We start from the raw sequence: 20,741 nt of genomic DNA, 5'->3' as shown, positions 1-20,741 counted from the left end.
AAAGGATGCACAGAGATATTACTCAGGCACAAGGGCATGAAATTGCTGTTTCTTTGCGACTGCTGCTATCTCTGTCTCCGCCTCAGAAACAGGGGGCGGTAATTATAGGCAGTCCTGAACAGATGAAAACATTCATTTTGTGTTACTCTGTATCATATCAGCTTGTGACAGCCTATCAGCTGTCTTGATGAATTGTCCTCCTCAGAAACGTGCTGCTTGAAATTTGCTGAGAGTTTTGTGGATTTTGAATTTCTCCTGGAAACTAGTCATCATAAACACATCATGTGGTACACACAATCATCAGATCATACTTTAGTTCTTTTAAGTTTTGATAGAAAGTTAACTTTAGCTTTTTGAGAAGTTATATTTAAATGGCCCTTGCAATATACACTTTCTTCTAATTTCACTTGATAGTAATGTGAAAAATAATTAGGAATATTAGTTTTACCTATCTAATTTCTCCCTGCATAGGGGAAAATCTAAGTAAAAAGAAAACTTAAGTAAAAATTGGCCTTAAAAATTATTTAAAAATTAAAAAAAAACTATTTTTCACAGCTTAATTTTCTTTTTAATTTATGATGTTGACCATAGTTATTTGTATTAGTTATTTGTTACTATTACATCATTTCTGTCTGATGGCTGCTAAATCAATTTCAGCATTTTAAAACGTTTATTTAGCACACACAGTCTAATCCAGTTTCCTTTATACCAGAGAACTTACCCTTTCAGCACAGCAGATATATGCTACGGACTAATTATATCTTCATAATGGAAAGATAATTAACATAGCTAATGATCAAGTTAAGTTTATTACACATTCACCAACAGCCTAAAATTAAGCTGACATTATGTTATGTTATCATCAAAGGTAGTCTTTTTCTGTGGAAAGTAATTAAAATGGAAATCAGTGTGATGTTAATTGCAGAGGGGATGCTGTTTAATGTGGCACGTGTACAAGGCCAATAAGTTTGCTGTTTGGGTAAATGGAGTAATTAATGCTATATATTACTTATGATTCTCTAAATAAAAGAATACGATTAGTCGATGATTTAGTGTTTATCTGTCAACACAGGGCCGTAATTACTCCTGGGAAACTCCTATGTAACACTTCTTAATCCCCCCATCCATTTAGCACACACAAATGCACAATTTTCTTTTTTTTCTCTAGTTTTATAACTTGTCACTGTTTTTCTTTCTAAGTACCCAAATTGCATTTTTCCTTATTTTTTTGTTGGATTTTCTCATTTTGCTATGGCATGCAAAGCAGCGATGGGTATGTAGGTGAAACAAATAGACTTGAGTTAGTAAGAAAAACTACAAAATAAACCTTTTTTTATTGCAAACCTAATGTTATGATAAAGTTTATAGATGTTTTGAAATGCTGTTTTCCTGTTTACCTGCAGATGTCCTTTTCGCACAGTGCCTATAAAAAGTATTTGCCCCTTAGGAAATTTTCATGTTTTATTATTTTACAACAGATTATTTAATTTGCTGCATTTGACACTAATAACAGGAAAAATTATTTCATGTCAAAATGAAGTTTCTACAAATTGGTCAAAATGTATTGTTCATAACTATTCATCGGCCTCAAGTCAGCATTTAGTAAATGCACCAAAAAGCCAAATTAAGTCCACTGTGATATAAGCAGTAAAACAACAAAACATAAAATGGTCAAAGATGATTTTTAGAAAACATTTTCATGCAGTTACGCTTTTAACCAATTTTAGATTTATCTTGTGCTTTCATAATTCGTTCTTGTCTCAGTTTGAGCTATACCAGTACTGGATTCAGTACTCTTACGGTTCACGTCCAGTCTCTGAACTGCAGTCTGTGTGGCTGTTGGGCCGGCTCCGAGAGGACACCACTGTGATGATTGGTTTAATGAGCCTTTAAGTAAATCTGGAGATGAGCAGGTCGGTGGTGAAGTACACAGGCTTCCTGAAGGGCTAATGCCTATCAGTACAATAAATCAGCAGGGCACAGAGCATGGCGCAGGGCCAGCAGCCACCTCGCACTGCGCTTATATTATACTTTAAGTTAATTAAAGCATGCTGAGGACTATTGGAGACAGCTTTATTGTATGGTTAAATAGCCACTAGCTTGTTTTTCCCACATGAATGCAATTTACGAAATGTTATTGTAACTGTGTGCAAACCTAATAGCTACAGAGGAACGTTTACATACATATAACTGTCTGCTTGTTCACCTTTGTAATGTACCTTCATGTGTGCGCATGTTGTGTGTGTTTGTTTCCTTTAGGGGTTCATCTTAGACATGGAAGCACACTGGCAAACTTGTGAGACCATATTTGACAGCATGTTGAGGAGTCATACACAGGTTTTTATTTTATTTATTTATTTAGTTTTACCATTAACACCTATAATGCTGTGCCCCAGGAATCCAGCAAAAAATGTATTAATTTTTTTTGTAATGTTTTGCTTTTGCGTTTTGTGTAGATGATGCATAGTGAGAATGATCGTATGGCTATTCAGTGGCTAAGAATAGAGGAAGACTTGCTTAGAGAGCGGGGTCTCTTTGGCCCTGGTCCAGGAGTCTTCCTCAAACGAGGCTGGGTGCAGAACACCGCAGAGGGGCGCAACCGCACACGATCCCGAATTCGCAGAAAGCAGCTACGTCGATCCAAAAAGGTGAACTATTACCACTTTACATAAGAATAATAATTTCTGGCTGAAGAATATTGATAGAATAACATTCTGAGTTTTAAATAAAGTAAAGATGCAGGTTTTATTTTATTTAGTTTTATTATTATTGTTATTATTATTATTTCTTTTGAACTATTTTTCTATCACTGTTGAATAATCTTCAAATGCAGGTTTTATTTTTATTATATTCATTTTAATTTATAACTGTAAATAAATATACAAAAAAAGTTTTCATTTTCTTATTTATCAATTTCAGCTTTGTTCTCTTAAATATTATTTATTTATATATTTATTTTAAATAGATGCCAACACTGACTTCAGGCCTCATTCAGAAGAATTTTGTTGAAGAAAGCAAAGGAGCTACAGAAGTTATTGAGGCTGATTCAGGTATCACACCTTTCCTGTCATTTTTATGATCAGTGATCAGTTTTTTATATTGTGTATCTGCACATTTCTTTAAAAGTACATATTTTGTGTGTCCCAGACCCAAGAATCCTGTGCGAGCCAACCCGGGAGGTTGAGGAGGAGCACGGTTTGGACTATCAGCATTTGACCTTTTTCCCTGTCCTTAATGAGGCCACACCTCTGCCCGAGGATTTCTCAGAGCAGTGCATGGATACTCAACTCATACTGAAGGAGCTGGAACCCACTGAAGAGGTGAGAGTGATCCATATTCACCTGGAGCCACATTCCTTTGGTACAGAAAACACATTCTCGTGTGGACAGCTGTAGTGTGTGTGTGTGCTGAGCCTGACAGTGCTCTTCAGCATTAATAGGGCCGAGAGTGGCTGACAGAAGTATTAATAAGGAACAGTAGGGGATGATGTCTGCTGTCTTGTATTCATTCAGTAGGTGGTGTGTCCTGCTGTGCTGCGTGTCAGCCGAATTGCCCTATCCATACTTAGTAATACAGAAATGCACACACTTAACGCGGCCTACGCCTCAGTTCCAGAGGCAATGTGATAACTAATTTACAGCCACCATGTCTTCAGAGGCTTAGCTTTTCATTATTGCTCAAACAGGAAATAACTTCAAAGATGCAGTATTACGTGTTGTTAATTATTGCTTTTGTATAGACTTGAGGTGTGCTAGTTAGTGCACATGCTGTGGCACATTTAGCTGTGGTGCACATGTGGGAAATGTGAGTTCGAATATAATTTCCCAATCCTCCTCCGACCCAGAATTTCTTGTACTACCTCAAATATTCCTATCAATAAAGGTACCAAAAGGCCACATTTAAAATAGAAAATGACTATTTATTATTATTATTATTATTATTATTATTAGCAACAACAACAATAATAATAATAACAAAAGCAAAATAATAATAATAATAATAATAATAATAATGTAATTATTATTATTATTATTATTAGGACTTTATTGTTATGATTTTATTATTATTACTGTATCATTATTATTTTTGCCTTTCTTTTGATGACTTTAATGTTATGACTTTATTATTATGACTTTATTATTATTATTATTTTGCCTTTACGATGATGATGATTATTATTATGCCTTTATTGTTATGACTTTATCATTATTATTATTATTATTATTATTATTATTACATAGATCCCTCAGTGCTTACCAATCGCAAAATCTCTGTGTGGTTGGGCAGTTGAAGGGTTGAAAAAAGTATATTTGTTTATAAATATCCACATTTTAAACCCTTTTTTTCTTTAGAGTACCATTTCTATGAAGAAATGCATTTAAATATTTGCTCGGTTTATATCTAAATCTATGTTGTTATGATGATGACTTCTGAAACTGGTTTCCTTCAAAAAAAAAAATGCCTATAGATTCATTAATTGGCTGCCTTTGGTTTCAGTCATGGCTGCAGTTTGTGACAGAAATGAAGAGTGTTGTATATATAATATTTTTCTGAAGTAAACTATCACAGAGCACTCTTAAAAACATCCTCTAGCAAGGTGTAATTTGTCGTTGTTGTAAATCCCCAAGACAGGACAGAATTAGGACTGACTCAGGTCAAGGCTGATTCTGTTTTATAGCTCTGTTTGAAACCAAAACCCCACCAGGTGGACCATATATTTAAACAGGGCCTTAATCAATTAGCGTGTTGCTATTGTTGCTGTGTCATTGATTAATTCTGGTAATAAACAGTGGGGCCCTCTCTCTGCACCAGTGAGGGGGCGCTTGCATGGAGAGGAAGCTCTGATTTGATTTGTATTAATTGTGGAGCGGCTGGCAGTACGGCTGGACCCCATATGTTTCGGGGACGTGGATCCCCGGAGCCCAGAGTTGTGGTGACTCAGGGCTGAGGCCAGGTGCAGCTGCTTGGTGTGAAATGAAGGGAGACAATACAATTAGCCGTGCATAATCGAGAGGTTTCATGTGAACTCCGCCTGCGAAAGATTGGCCCCGTTTCACAAACACCCCATCCATTCAGCATCTTGCCTTTTTCTCCCTTTAATTTTTGTCTGTCCACCATGTTGTTTAGATAATGAAGTGGTAACCGTGATCAATCAAGACCGGGGTGGCGCTTCTTTGACACGTTAGCCCCAGGGCACATTTCAGAAGGCAGGCTGCAGTGACACTTCGTACAACTGTTGAAATCTTCGCTTGACATTGTGTTTACTCATTCATTGAATTTGGCAGCATGTAAAACAAATTACAGCTTTATTTTAAACAGTTCAATGCACAACACAGATTCCTATATGAGCTACTTGATACACATGCTGTAATGTGTCCATACCTCAGGTCAAAGCGAAACACTGTGTGGTGGTCGTCAGTGGTCACGTGCTAACCGAAGGAGTGCTGTTGTTTGGCAAAGCTGACCTCTACATATGTGAGGGCTTCACGTTGACCTCCACAGGAGATGTGTGCTGTAGAATCCATCATCACACTAAGTAAAGCTATACTGTTTTCTCTCAGCATAACTCTCTACTCTACTTATACACTACTGTTCAAAAGTTTGGGGTTGGTAAGATTTTTTTTTTATTTTTTTGAAAGAGGTCTCTTGTTCTCACCAAGGCTGCATTTATTTGACCAAAAATACAGTAAAAAATATTGTGAAATATTATTATAATTAAAAAAATATTATTTTAATGCATTATAAAAGGTAATTTTTTTTCTGTGATTGGAAAGCTGAATTTTCAGCAGCCATTACTGAAGTCTTCTGTGAAACATGATACTGCAGAAATTATTCTGATATGCTGATTTGGTGCTCAAGAAATATTTATTAATAAGACAGTTGCTGCTTGATATCTTTTGTGGAAACGTTTATATATTTTATAGGTGTCTTTTGTGAACAGAAAGTTCAAAAGAACAGTACTGGTTTGAAATAGAAATATTTTTACCTTTTTTAAAGATTTATTTATCTTTACTGTCACTTTTGATCAATTTAGTACATCCTTGCTCAATAAAAGTATTAATTTCTTTAAAAAAAAATCTTAATGAGAAACTTTTAAACAGTAGTGTATCTTTATTTTTATAATACTTTTAAAATATTTTACTTTTTAAAACATTTAAAATATCGCTTTTTTATTTTAAAGTTGGAAATAAGGTTTTGGAATTTTTAAATATTTAATTATATCATTATAAAATTCTATCATTTACGATGAGTGTTTTTTGTATTAAATAGCAAAAATGCAAAATAAGAATTATATAATCTTTGTGTATATAATTATGTGATAATTAGTTATATTATTATTAAAACACAGTAAAGTTAACTTTAGGTTTACTGAGAACAGCTTTCTTTATTTTTGTGTATAGATTTAACAGTATCTTAAATTTTCTGTACTTATTATAGTGTGAGAGACTCATATATTTGCAACATGATGAATAAAGAGAAAAGCTCAGTGAGCCCAAGCTGCAAACGCTGGTCATATGATGACATCAAAGAGGCTAATTTCATGCGCTTTCTGCTTGAGGTGAGATTCACAGAGCCCATAGTCATTAAACTTTTTTACTTTATTTATTCTATATGTATTTCTTTATTTATTTTCTTTATTATTTTTTTTTATTATCATGTTTGATAGTTTAATTGTGTTTTTTGGTTTTAATTCTCGATGACACTATAGGACAATGCTCTGGAAATTTTCTTAAAGAACGGAACTTCAGTCTTCCTGGTGTTCTTCAACAATGACCATGTCAATGCACATAAAAGGTAAAACGAGAAAGTGCTTGTGATTCAGGCAGGTAAACAACTGTGTGTGAGGTGACAGACTAAATTGATTTATCTCGATTTATTTTCTTTCTAGGCTGTGCTCTGTGGTCTCCTTATTAAAGGGAAGGGGAGAGACTGTACTTAATGTGAGGTGAGTGTCAAAAGCATCTGCCAGATCTCGCAGACAGCTGTCATTTCAGTTGGAGAGACTGTGATGCTTTTATACTGAAACAGACAGAGTTTTGTGGTTTCAAAGTTTCCAGAAAACACATTCTCTTATGTGTGCAGTTAACGATTGACTGGAAGACTCTCAATCCCCTAAACAATATCCCGGCATTACACTGAAACTACAATTACTGCATCTTCAGCACTTCCTACCAATTAAAACTGCCTCAGTAACTTTTCAAAGTCATCAGCAGCCAATACAACTCACAATTTTATAGTTGTTAATTGTCTGCAAGGATGCCATAAGCTTACTACCTTTTAGTTATTTCAGATGTTGTTTTGGTTCAAATTATCATTCCTTGACTCACCATTTCAATTTCTGCTCAATTAATGTTGTAATAATGTTTAGTTTCCCTGACATTTTGACATGAAGTGGGAATGGACTTAATGTTTATTGTTTCCCATCGGCTTCAAAGCCAAAGTTGTTTTCTTACAATAAGAAATACGCATTAATTTCATGCATATATAGAGAGATAAAGATATTGTGAAAAAGTGTTGCATTTTTGGGCTGGCCAGTAAAAACATGTATTTTAGTGTCAGATAATGTATGTGCGTATTTAAATATTCATTACTGATGTGCAAATTCATGTTTGTATATCAATGTACATTACATTTTAATTCTATTTAAAACGTTTTATTTGGGGGGCACAATGAAACAGTTAGTTGAACTTTAACTTCATAATTTTAAGCCTTTGTTTAAGATAACTTTGTTGTAGTTTTGTTTGACACACATTTTCATTTTTTTTCCCAACGAAAATGAGCTTGAGATCCAACAATATTTGGTGGACCCCCTGCAAAACCTATTTATTTCCTAAAAGTACAGGAGGAGTTTTAAATGTTGAGTCATTATGTAGAATGTCATTATGCATAAAGGTTATTCATAAAAGACAATGTGTTGGTATCTCCGGCAGGTCTGGCTTGTCCTTTTTGAAAACTTGGAGGTGAGGTAGTAGTCTGCTGCCGCCAATTTTCTTGATTACCTCGAGCTACAGAGTTTGGCGAGATCAGCCCTGAAAAATTACTCTTTCTTTGCGACCTGTCAATCAGCTTTTTCCTTCTGAACTTCTCTAAGCAGGGATGGCACAAATCGCCCTCTCTCACCAAAAACAGATTTCCTGTTGGCTTTACAGAGTCAGAGTCTTTGCCGTCTCGCTGTGTATAGGAAACAGGGTTGCGTTTGGTGTTCAGCTTCGTCAGGTTGGGCAACACGTTTATGCATTCTGGTATCTGTGTGAACAAGTTATCAAAAACTCCCAGCTCTGTCAGGTTTGTCAAGGTGGCCAAAGTGGGAGGGAGGGCGTTTAGACGATTCATGCCCAAGTTGAGAACCTGGAGGTTTCTCAGACTTCCTATTTCAGACGATAAACCATCAGAGTCCAGGTTGTTGTTACAGAGGTTGAGGTAGACCAGAGATCCCAGGAGTCCAATGCTTTCGGGCAGTTGTTCGATTTGGTTGCTGTGAAGGTCTAACCAATGCAGTCCAGAGAGCTGGCCAATGAATTCTGGGATTATTTTCAATTTGTTCCGGCTCAGGTCAATTTCCTCTATGTTTCTTAACTTTAGGAGGCATTTGGGAAATGTGGCGATGCCTACATTGCTCAGATCAAGTCGTTGTTTGCCATCTGGAGTTACTCTAAGAGCATTTTTAGCCATTTTCAATGTGATCTTCGTACCTTTGGCTCCACCTGCTCTCTTTCCTTTAGCCATGGAGCTGTATAGACACAGATTAATGGTTAAGCGCTTCTGAAGCATCAATTTGATTAAGTCTTAACTCAAGTCATGTAATTATTATTTCAGGACCTCGTAGCTTTAAACATGTATGACTTAATGATGGGACAGTTTAGTTGTTTGCATAGGGAAGGTGGTATCATGTATGCCTGCAGGCAGTATCGGGAGCGCTGAGGTGTCGGGCCCTTTGGAGAATGAGAGGGGTGTAATGTTTACACCCAACTCATTCACCCAACTCACCCTAAAGGGATCTTTTGGGATAATGTCGTTCTCTAATTATGGCTAATACCAGATAACAGTGGGTACGGTGAGCGCCCAACACATATTCTGGGAAAAGCTGTTTGTGCTCCGTCTGATTGATCCAGGGTGGCGCTAACAGTCCATGTGACTGTGTGGAGAGAGTCAAATCAGTACTTTGATAAATGACACTGGAAATAAATTTTAAATCGCTCCCTTCATATCTTCCCATTAAAAAGGAGGAGTGGCTGCATTGTAAGCCCTTTGGCGACTCATTAATCACATTGGTGGATGGGCTAATACGGTTCATCATGTTTCTATTAGACCTTTTGTTTTTTAAATCCGTTGCATCTGAGAGGTGCAATTACAGAGAGCTGATCATCGGCGTGATCCATCTTCATGTTCTTTGTGATTCGCTGATTCTGAACCCCTCCAAACGGAGAGAAAATTGGATGGTATTGCTATTTTCGTGACATATGATATATAATAGATTCTGCGACTACATGATTTAAGACCATTAACCATTTGTTACCAAAATATACTTTCTAACTTATGAATATGCTTTTGAAAATCTCTTAAACAACTGTTTAGTGAGTCTTAGTGTTGAGTATTCACATTTTTACCAAAATAAAATTAATAAAAATTATTTTGAATGTTGAACCAATAATACAACAACACTTACATAGAACTAAAAACAGATGAGTTAATAGTCAGACCAGTTCTCTTAATTTGTCATTTTTGTTGTTTTTTAAAATATGATCAACATGGCTAGTTTGACATTTTAATTTTTTTTTCTAGTAATAGAAAAATTCATAAATACTGTGATAGATGATTACGCCACTATTTGTACCTGTATTCACCCTACTAAATCAGTCAGCAAGCACATTTTTAAGAATATGTATATCTTGAAATGTTTTATTGTTAGTGTGACTTTTATTTATTTATTTATTTTTTGCCTTTGCTTAAACAAGCTTCACGACAACTTCAGAAAGGCTAAAAGGATTACAGGTAAAAGGATCACGCAAGAGTGTGTAAAAACCATCAGTTTGCCCCAACCAGCTATTGTTACCCAGAATTAATTTCATCCCCTTTCTGGTATGAAGGAAGTCTTAAATACGTTTTTCTTACTTACAGTTTTTAAATGTGGTCCACAGCTGAATTGCTTGAGAATCAGAGGAGGATCTTCAGACTGTAGTCCAAAAAGAAGCTTTGTCCTGTTTAACTTTTGTTACCAAGCAACGCTTGCTCGGGGTGCCAAAAGTTTTATTGTCCTGTGATGGAGCTTGCACAAAAGAAAGGGGAGAAAGAATTGTTGCAGCGTTTGTGTTTGTACACTCCCTCAGATTAAATTTCCAGAATGTTCTTTAAAGTCCAGGACGTTAATAGCTTCACCCAATAGCCACAATTGAACTTTGCATTTTCTTCTCTCTCATCTCTTTCTTTTCATTTATAAATGGGAATAAGTAGTGATAAATATTTCAAAGCAAACCAGTTTTAATAGTTATGGAAATCTGAAAATCCCTATGCATGCATGTCAAATCAGCTGTGATTTTGCATGTTTAGATGGCTTGTTGTAGGAACCACACTTGTAATCTTGTAATTCAGTAATGTGTGTGAAGGAGAAAACTAACTTCCAAAGTAATGTTACTGTGCGTTTACAGATATTTTCCAAAACCTATAGATGGCGCTGTACTACTTTAAAGGAGGGAACGGCATGCCTGAATAAAATCTTAACCCTTTTTTCCACAAGAATGTATGTTTCTTTTGGCTCTTGTGTCTGATGAAAGACGGACCCTCCGTGGTTTAAATCCATAAGCTCTTTCTATTCCTTAACCTGTTGCTATGCAACCATAGTAGACTTGGTTCTGATGACTAGTTCAGGATTCACCGTATTCAAGGCACTTGATTCTGTAACTGTTAAGAAGTAAACAATAGCAATAGGTTCTTGTAAAATAAGAAAAATATCACAAAATGTTTAACAAAATCTGAATCATTTTTTTTTTTCAATTATTCTTTTGTTGTGTTCATACAGAAAGGCTGCAGCAGCTGAGAAGACTGCCCTAATTAAATGGCAGGTAACGTGTGAGCATCTACTACTTGCATCATCATTAACCATTATTATATGTAATATACATCCTGCATTTGCAGTGAATGGATTGAATGCCATAATATAAATATAAGCTCTTTGAAAAGTTATTTTACATGAACCCAAATGCATATTTTTTATTATTATTTTCTTCTATTCTTTTTCCATAGAGAGGAGAAATTAGTAACTTTGAATACCTTATGCATCTAAACACACTTGCTGGACGGACATACAATGACTTGATGCAATATCCTGTTTTTCCATGGATCATTGCTGATTATGAATCAGAGGTAAAACTAATATGCACCCAAACTTTACAATTTTGACCTGAAAATTTTTTTTTTGATGCTAATATTTTTTTTGTTTGATGATCTTATTCACCGCTTGTTAGACTCTGGATCTGTCCCACCCTGCTACATTCAGAGATCTGTCCAAACCAATGGGAGCTCAAAATGAGAAGAGAAAAGAGAAGTTCATTCAGAGATACAATGAGGTGGAAAGCAATGATGGTAAAGCATATTTTTATATGCACCTGTTTTATATGCAACTATTCTGTAACTGAGACCTAAAAACCTATTGCTCATACAGCTGAAGTTCATGGAGTTTGTCCGTTTCACCTGCAAACATGGAGGCTCTGGGTGTTTTTTATGTTTTCTTAACCAAAAATGAACAAAATATCTGATTCAGTTAGCCAAGAGGAACTTTAAAACGTAAAGGCAGAATCAGGGCTGTTATTTGAAAATAAATAAATAAATAAATGGGGACCTGCAGGACTGAATTAAAAAAAAAAGAAATGCTTTCATTTACTTAGTGAATGTCATGATTGCAGGTGATCTGTCAGCTCAGTGTCATTACTGCACACACTATTCCTCAGCCATCATAGTGGCCTCGTACCTGGTGAGGATGGAGCCTTTCTCCCAGACCTTTCTCCACCTGCAGGTAAACTTCTCACCTGTTTGACCAGGCTCAATTACATCACACAGAAACTCCAATAAATAATTTGTATTGGCCTCTTTTTTTATCAGATGAAGCACAAAACACATCAGCGTGACAGAACTTCTATAAAATTCAATTTTTCTAAATTGAACTTACAGGATGAAATGAGCTTTATTGTTTTTGGGCTTGTGTGCGCTTTTAATTTTTTCTTTCCGAAACCGAATTAGGGTATGATTTTAATATGTATGCAAATAAATTCTTTTGCGTCACTTGCGTGCAAAACCACATTTCGTTTTTAAAGAATATCTCATTTATACACATGGAACCAATTGATTAAAATAAAATGTCATGCATATTTGATAGCCGGTGTAACGTAATACAAACATTAGGATAACACTTTGCAATGATATTTGCTTCACTTGAGCAGCTTTCCTCCGTAAAGTAATATTCATAATCTGATTTGTGCCACTAACAGTATATTACTTTCATTCAATGAGGGCATTTGCTTTTACTGCAAATTACATAACTTCTCCAGAGATTTTCGTCAGGACGTATAAACTCCCTTGAAAAATAAAAAGCCTGAATCAATTGCTTGAAAATGTCTCCAATCAAGGCAATTGTTTCTTGACTATGATTCATATACACACATGGGGCCGTTTTAGTGTTCTAGGCAGTCTTGCTGACGGTGGAGCTCCCAACCTTATGTGTTAAACAAACATGCATGTCTTTTTTCATCCTTTGTAATTTTTTTTTTTTTACTTCTTTGCTGTTTCTTTGCTCTGAATTGTGTTTCTATAGTCCTTTTCATAATGCCACTTTGCTTTCAAATAACATTAGGAAATGCACCCTTCCCAGAGAATCTTTTTTTTTTTTTTTCATAGGGCGGAATGTTTGACGTTCCAGAGCGGATGTTTCACAGCATTCAGAACGAGTGGGAATCTGCATCTAAGGACAACATGAGTGATGTCAGAGAGCTCATTCCAGAATTTTTCTACCTCCCAGACTTTCTTGTCAACTCCAACCAATTTGACTTTGGTAATTTATTAGTATTAGCTCAACAATTGAATGTAATTGTAGTCCCCCCTCCCCCCGAATTTGTGTTATAGAAGCTCGTTTTTAATATTTTATTTGTAAATTGTCTGTTTCATTAGTCTGTAAATGTGTGTATGGATAATACAGGTTGCATGCAGGATGGAACACCATTAGATGATGTGGTTTTGCCACCATGGGCCAAAGGAGACCCACAGGAGTTCATCAGAGTGCACAGAGAGGTCAGTTTCTCTGGTCAAGGCAGTCCATCAAACTAAAAATAGGCCTTGTTGTGGACCACCAGCATCACAATATCCAATTCTGCTATAGATGCTACTTTACTTACTCTTAGACTATATTGTGAAAGACAACGAGGGTCAGTGCAATCAGAGCACATACCAAGTTTTATGAAAGCAAGCATAGGGTTAAAACAGTATCAGTGTTGCTGCACCATTCATATCCAGCTAAACTTGGCAATAGTTAAATAATTTTTGCACCTGCTTTATTTTTTTTGCCTTTCTTGAGATAATAAGCACTTGTTGAGTTCATCAAGGAAGCCCCATTACTCTGTTTAACACCATTGTAATTAGAAGATAACAGGCCCAATTCAGCGCAAGTACAATATCTGCACTCTCCTATAACTCCATTACTGAAGCCTGCTGGTTATTGGAATTAATGCTTTCTTTCTCGCTACGTTACGCCTGCAGGCATATAAGGGCCATGCTTTATCAGTTCCCAATCTACAGAGCAATATTTGTATCATTTCCAGATGCCATAAAATGAGCTATTCTGTCTGCTCGCCTTCCTTCATATGCAAATGAATGGTAATATAGGGATCTTCCACAATTTAGTGCTTGTGACTTAGAGCTGCTTTGATTATACTTGTTATTTTAAATGTTTTTTTGTTTTTGCTTTTGTATATATGTTTATGTTGTGTTTGGACACTTCAGCCATTTCTAAAATACTTTAGATTAAAAAAATATATATAGGAAAAATGACTTAGCAACACGAAATAGGAATACAGACTTTTGGAATATAATTTTTATATCAGATTGTTTGAACTGTAATCAGTCGCCAAGATAGAATAATGCCTTTTTAAAATGCATTATTGTGCAATCTCTTTGACCTGATATTTGGAAGCACAGCTTTTCCGCCTGCACTTCTACAGAAATAAAAGTTACGGCATCACTGATAGCGTATTAGTCCCCATCCAGATCTGCTGACTGACTGAGTTTGCGCTCTCTGCAGGCTCTTGAGAGTGATTACGTGAGTGCACGCCTGCATCTTTGGATTGATCTGATCTTCGGATACAAACAGCAGGGTCCGCACACAGTAGAGGCCCTCAACACCTTTCACCCATATTTCTATACTGACAAACACGACAGAGCGAGCATGAAGGATCCTGTCGTGAAAAGCACTGTCCTTGGCTACATCAGCAACTTTGGCCAAATGCCTAAGCAGGTACACCAGTTGAGCACACTGTTTAAAGATATTAGGAGATCCTCTATGCCTCTATTCAATTTTTTTTAGTAAATGTTTTTGGCTGTACATAAAGAATGCAATTTTAAAGCACTTTTGACAACCAGATATACTAGGGATGCATCCATATTACAATTCTGGCTGATACTGATAAGCCGATAATAATTTTTATGTTATGGCTGATAATGGAAAAATTTGGTGAATATTAAAATTCTTTATTATTTTGTCTAAAAAAAAAAAATCAGTTGTCTTAAGTGCTAAAAGTAAATTTAGGCATCACACCATTATTTGAAAATGGATATATCATGCATGCCTAATATATGCAGCATTTCCAATGTTTGGTAAGGTTCTTTCCGGTTATGAAATGATTTATTGTGATACTGTATTCTATTTTAAATGCAATACTAAAATAAGTGTTATGCTTCCAGCTCTTCACAAAACCACACCCTAGCCGCACACCTCACAAGGGTACTGCTGGGAAAGAGACATCGGTATCCAGTCAGATAACCCCCTTTTTCTTTAAACTGGACAAGCTCAAGCCTTCTGCCCAGGCTGTTAAAGGTACTGCTTAAAATGAACATTTGCAGCTCTGAGGTAGAGACCCCCCTCCCCCCATTTAATCATTCATAGTCACCTTGTTATTTTATTCCATTCCTCAATTATTTTTTACAAGATGGGGCCACGTCTACAGGGAGCAATAGGAGCCGTGAGGAAGAAGATGCTGGCTAGCCTTTTCACAGGCTCATTTTCTCAGTCATAGCTCAACTCGGCTCCATTCAGCTATTTGTTAGGCCACTCTTGAAGATACAGCCACTGAGGCTTATTTAATAATCTGAATGTCCCAAAAGGATCTCTCTGGAAAATTAGATGATTCTCTCGCTCTATTGTCTCTCGCTCAATATCTTGTTCTCACATCAGGCGTTACTTTATCATTCTGATCAGTAAATCCTACAAGGAAAGATTTAAAGGGCATCTTGAGAGAAATTTGCGATCATCTCAGGCTTCATTATGATTTGTGTTACTGTTTTACTGTCAGTGAGCAGGGAGATTGACTATGTCCTCACATATGTAGGTCATTTGAAAGTAGAATACTCCTTTTTTTTTTTTATGCTTAGTCCTGACAGTTGTTTCAACAAATGTTTCACATTGTAAACATGATCAGTTAAAATGACTTAAATGCTTGGTTCAAATGTTTTTGATAGATTGATACAATAACAGTGTAAAAAGACAAAAAGCATGGCCATTTCAACATAATTTTTTTTGTTAAATATATAATATAGAGTATAACCGTATAAAAACAGTGAGTTGCAAAGAGTCTAAGACCATTAATATTTTTTTAAATTATGTAATAGTATTAATTATTATTATTATTATTATTTGACATTTTAATAGCAAGTTCAACATGTTTAAATAGACATTTACCATTTACAAGTTGGAGTCATTATTATTAGATTATTTTTTGAAAGAAATGTATCCTTTTATTCGGCAAGTCTACATTAATTTGATCAAAAACATTTACAATATATATATATATATATATATATAGAGAGAGAGAGAGAGAGAGAGAGAGCATGACACACTGCATAAACCTGCTTTTCTGTTGTTTCTCTACAAAGAGCTCACGCTGGGTCCTGTTGGTCAAATAGTGTGTAGAGAGAAAGGTGTATTGGTCGTGGAAAAAAACAAACTTCTCATCCCACCACATTGGAACACATATTTCAGCTGGGGCTCTTATGACCAGGCCTGCTCTTTTGGGAGCTACACAGCTGAAAAGGTTTGCTTTCATAGTTTCTCTTGATCCATAAATAAGTTAACATGATGGGCCTGCTTGTAATGTTCATTCATTGATTCATTTTTCATTTGATGTTTTCCTATTGTGAAGAACCGAAGAATTGTTCATTATTAAACAAGGTTACTTCTGGTTGGCTGTTAAAGTTTGATAGCTTTATTACCTGTGTTTCAGAGCTTTGCAGTGTGTGAGAGCCTGTCGGACTGGGGATATGCTGTATGTGCTGCCTGTCCCAACAACAGCACCATCATCACGGCCGGGACCAGCACTGTAGTCTGTGTGTGGGATGTCTCCATCAGCAAAGACAAACTTAAACACATGAGACTCAGACAGGTCAGATTCACATGTGTTATCATTTCTAAAGAGCCATGTTCATGTTTAGGTGTCACGAAGCAGTTTTGAAATTTTAAGATTCAAAACAGTGGGTTTGTCTCATTTTTTAATAAATAAATAAATGTTTTTATTTTCCATCCTAGACCTTGTATGGACACACAGACACAGTGACGTGTCTGGTAGCATCAGAAGCACATAGCATGATTATTAGCGGCTCTTTGGACCAGACCTGCATCCTGTGGGACCTGGAGGACCTCAGCTACATCACACAGTTACCAGAACATTCCTCTGCTGTGTCTGCCCTGGCTATTAATGACCTGACCGTGAGTACCCTCCAGAAAAAACATACACGCTCTGAGGTCAGCCTGCATTTTTCAGCTCCCAAATCTCTATCCATCCATCTCACTCCCGTACATTTAATTTGGTTAGGGCCGTTCGGCTCATGTTGCCGTCTGGATGACACATTTACACCGGCTCATTTGCACCCACAGAGTGGTTTCTGAAACTCCCCTCAGCCAGCTGTGTGAAGGAAGGGTGGGCACATCCTTCCCTTCAGACCTGCTTTAATGCTTAAACCCTCTGTTACATAGCATGAAACATACCTGCTGCGAAAAACACGAGAGAAAAGTATGGCGATATAATTCCAAACCTCCTTCAAATAATTTGTATTATAGCAAATTGAAAGTATTTATAGTCATTTATCCATTTATTATTTTTTTTTTTTGCATTTTACGGGTTGCTTCTTTTTAACTAGGAAAACTACATTTGTCAAGACAAACTTTGAATGTTTGCTTGTTTGAAAGTTTAAAAAAGCTTTAAAAAAAACCTTATGGACTCTGAGAGAGATAAATTACCATTAAAATGTTTGTGGTCAGTAAGATTGTTTTTGATGTTTTTGAATGCAGTCTTAATCAAGTCTTTAGTGTCACATGATTCTTCGGAAATCATTCTAATATGCTGATTTGGTGCTCAAAAAACATTTCCTATTATCACAGTTGACAACAGTTGTGCAGCTTAATAGTTTTATAGAAATCATCATGCATTTTTGAGGTCTCTGATGAATCAAAAGTAAAAAAAATAAAAAATGAATTTATTTGAAATAGTTTTTTTTATAACAATGTGAAAGTCCTTACTGTCACTTCTGATCAGTTTAATGAATTCTTAAAAAAAATTACTGAGCCCAAACAAAAACAATGTCTTTTGCCTGCTATGTGCATCATTAATCGCCATTCTGTCTCTCTCAGGGTGAGATTGTGTCATGCGCAGGGACCCATTTGAACCTGTGGACCATGAAGGGGCAGCTGCTGGCCTCTTTAAACACTTCCTGCCGGCCTGAAGGAAACATTCTGTGCTGCTGTTTCACACAGAAGTATGAGTGGGACCCCCGCAACGTGATCATCACCGGCAGCGCTGACGGCATCGTCCGGGTACGGCCAGATCTTCAGAACGGGCTTTTTCGCTGCTCCCCCGAAGGCTCTGACCGAAAGATGATGAGGCGTAGCATTCACGTAGCGAACTTTATAATGAGAGAGTTTAAATGAGAAGTCTTCTCCAAAGACTACACCTTTGTGTTTAAACAATAAATCTTTCCTGTAGTGTTTCCTGCTTTAATAGTCAGGTAATATAGCTGCAAAATATTAAAATATGGTAACTGGGATATTGAAATGGGGCTCACAGGCTTGGCTGAGAAGTCCCACAGAAGCATTAATAGTTACATGTGCTCACCTTAGATGAGGTAAGAGCAGTCATTAAATCAAAGTGCTTCCTAAATTAGGCATCAATTGGAGCCTGGACCTGCGACATCAGTGGCCGGCAGATTTGATTTATGAATATAGCTTCAATTGCATTCGATATTTTCCCCCTCTTTTTTTCATTAACCATGTGGTTCTGTTGCAGATATGGAAGACTGAATATACTAGAGCACAATTACCTGGACATGAGGAGTGCTCGGTGCCTCAAGGGCATGTTTTGTCATCAGTTCCTGAGGAAGCAGGTAACACTAATACACTTCACCTTAAGTGCAGAATTGAACTAGAGCGTGAATATGTGCTTTTGTTCTCGCCTCTGGTCATAGGACCGTTATAACCCACGAGCTTCCTTAATGGCCAGCATGAAATAACAGGAACTCACTCCTGGAATATTGGAAAACAATGTGCTTTGTGACGTCACGAGAATCGTTATTTTCTAATATACAAGTAATGTTTGAAATTAAATATCCAGACCAAATACTAGACATCCTTCAAAAATGCTGTATAAATCGGATTGTCTGTTCTTAAATGTGATGGTCCAGATGCTCAGCCAGAGGTTCGTTTTTGAGCGATCCAAAGAAAAGTTCATAATGATCTACTGTTTTGTGCGACGCATTAGGGCTAGCTGCGAGGAATTATGGGGCAAAGTTATTAAACATACAGCCTGTAAACACTGATGAGCAATTTTGCTGATGTAGGCATGCAATTTAGAAAGCAATAATAACCAAATCCAATTTGGTACACATTGCTTACAGCACAGCGTCAGCGCGTGTAAGTATCAACACGTTTAAATTAAATTGGGGGAACACGTTGTAACAGTGAGGGCTTTATATTAGATGTATTTCTCTCAATTTAGCAACGTGCTGACCATAAATAATCTCTGTCTTATATCTCACTCTTGCTTTTGCTTTTTTTAGACAGCAGCTCATGGAAGTGGGAAAGACACCTGGTGCTCTGTCAAGAGTTAAACCGCAATCAGGTCGTCTCTCGTCGACGCTGCAAAAATAACCCTGCGATTACGGCTCTGGGCATATCAAGGTATTGAAGAAAGGCCAGTCTCTCAGACCAAAATATGATCTGAAACCTGGTTTCAAATGGATCCTCTAATGTTTTAAATGGTTCAGTACAGGATTAAAGGGTTAGTTCACCTAAAAATTATAATTAAGTCATCATGTACCCTGTTGTTGTTTTAATGCCATATACCCTTCTTTCTTTTTTGGAGATTTAAAAAAAAAAAAGTCCTGCTCATGCTAATCCATATAATGGCAGTGGATAGTGACCAGCATCAAACTTGAAAAAAAAAAAACTGAAATGTAATTTATTATTTAATGAAAATCTTGGTCTTGGTGAAAATCGTTGGTCTTCTGTAAATGACTGTTCATGAGACTGTACTAGCACCACAGTTCATTCTGACTTAACCACAAAAAGCCTGACACATGAAGAATGTGATACTTTTGCGTCTTTTTAAAAAAGTTTGATGCTGGTCGTGATCCAATGCCATTATACAGAGAAGCGTGAGCAGGACTTTTTTTTTTTTAATTACTACTCCTGTCGTCCAAAAAAAAAAAAAGAGAAGGGCATATGGCATTAGAACAACAGCACGGTGAGTAAGTAATAACTGAATTTTCATTTTTTGTGAACTATCCCTTTAAGCTCAGTATGATTAGTAGTGTCTTTAGTCTTTTCTTCTGAAGATGTGATTTTAATTTGTGCTTTCAGAACACATGGCACACTGCTGGTCGGTGATGCCTGGGGCAGGGTGTACAGCTGGTCCTGAGAGAGCTAGGATCAATCAATCATCCGTCAGTCAGCGTTAAAGTCGACTGTATGCAGCTGAATGCAGCCACATGCCAGTGGAGAGTCCAGCTTAAGTGCTGCCTACGTATGCACTTTGCTCTCACCACTTCCAGCAGGACTGCTGACTTCAGGAGACCCACTCTGGGTCTGGTGAATTACAGGGATGACGCATTCTTTCTTGGACTGAGTGAGTCTCGCTAGCTAGGGCCGGAAACGCAACACTGCTTATTTAAGAAAGGAAAGATGATGCCATTTAAAAAAAAATAAAATAAGGCCCATTTGGTGGATGAGTTTTATTGTATAGTAGCTCTCTTTCTCTCACTGGACTCTCAGAAAACCAAAGTAATGTTTATTTTATAAACACCGGTATGCTGGAGTTTCAAAGGCATTCGCTTGTGTGCCATTTCATATTTTTGTTTTAAACTTCACCAGTGAACATACTGAATGGTGTATTTTATAAAGCACGAGAGTTCTGCTTACTAGTTGTGTTTTATGTTGGAAGATTTTTTTATACAGTATATACTGTATATCAAGATGATTTTATTAGTTAAATGTAACT

The 20,741-nt window shown here is 36.6% G+C and overlaps 1 protein-coding gene across 1 annotated transcript in view; it reads left to right on the top strand.

Moving 5' to 3' along the window:
- The window catches only part of LOC107673934 (WD repeat- and FYVE domain-containing protein 4-like), a 41,811-nt gene extending 21,070 nt beyond the window's left edge, over positions 1 to 20,741 (top strand). Inside the window, exons 40-62 of the mRNA XM_016467767.1 lie at positions 2,260 to 2,337; positions 2,457 to 2,648; positions 2,966 to 3,050; positions 3,148 to 3,320; positions 5,388 to 5,536; positions 6,439 to 6,559; positions 6,710 to 6,795; positions 6,890 to 6,946; positions 11,018 to 11,060; positions 11,242 to 11,361; positions 11,463 to 11,580; positions 11,901 to 12,010; positions 12,889 to 13,042; positions 13,187 to 13,278; positions 14,285 to 14,497; positions 14,944 to 15,076; positions 16,132 to 16,289; positions 16,479 to 16,637; positions 16,781 to 16,960; positions 17,882 to 18,064; positions 18,534 to 18,630; positions 19,303 to 19,423; positions 20,105 to 20,741. Coding sequence (XP_016323253.1) covers positions 2,260 to 2,337; positions 2,457 to 2,648; positions 2,966 to 3,050; positions 3,148 to 3,320; positions 5,388 to 5,536; positions 6,439 to 6,559; positions 6,710 to 6,795; positions 6,890 to 6,946; positions 11,018 to 11,060; positions 11,242 to 11,361; positions 11,463 to 11,580; positions 11,901 to 12,010; positions 12,889 to 13,042; positions 13,187 to 13,278; positions 14,285 to 14,497; positions 14,944 to 15,076; positions 16,132 to 16,289; positions 16,479 to 16,637; positions 16,781 to 16,960; positions 17,882 to 18,064; positions 18,534 to 18,630; positions 19,303 to 19,423; positions 20,105 to 20,162 — 2,880 coding nt within the window. The 3' untranslated portion in view covers positions 20,163 to 20,741. The remainder of the gene's footprint in view (positions 1 to 2,259; positions 2,338 to 2,456; positions 2,649 to 2,965; positions 3,051 to 3,147; positions 3,321 to 5,387; positions 5,537 to 6,438; positions 6,560 to 6,709; positions 6,796 to 6,889; positions 6,947 to 11,017; positions 11,061 to 11,241; positions 11,362 to 11,462; positions 11,581 to 11,900; positions 12,011 to 12,888; positions 13,043 to 13,186; positions 13,279 to 14,284; positions 14,498 to 14,943; positions 15,077 to 16,131; positions 16,290 to 16,478; positions 16,638 to 16,780; positions 16,961 to 17,881; positions 18,065 to 18,533; positions 18,631 to 19,302; positions 19,424 to 20,104) is intronic.

This window comes from Sinocyclocheilus anshuiensis, unplaced genomic scaffold, assembly GCF_001515605.1.
Source record: "Sinocyclocheilus anshuiensis isolate Anshui unplaced genomic scaffold, SAMN03320099.WGS_v1.1 scaffold292, whole genome shotgun sequence".
Lineage (NCBI taxonomy): Eukaryota > Metazoa > Chordata > Actinopteri > Cypriniformes > Cyprinidae > Sinocyclocheilus > Sinocyclocheilus anshuiensis.
This window is presented reverse-complemented; position numbering and strand designations above follow the sequence as displayed.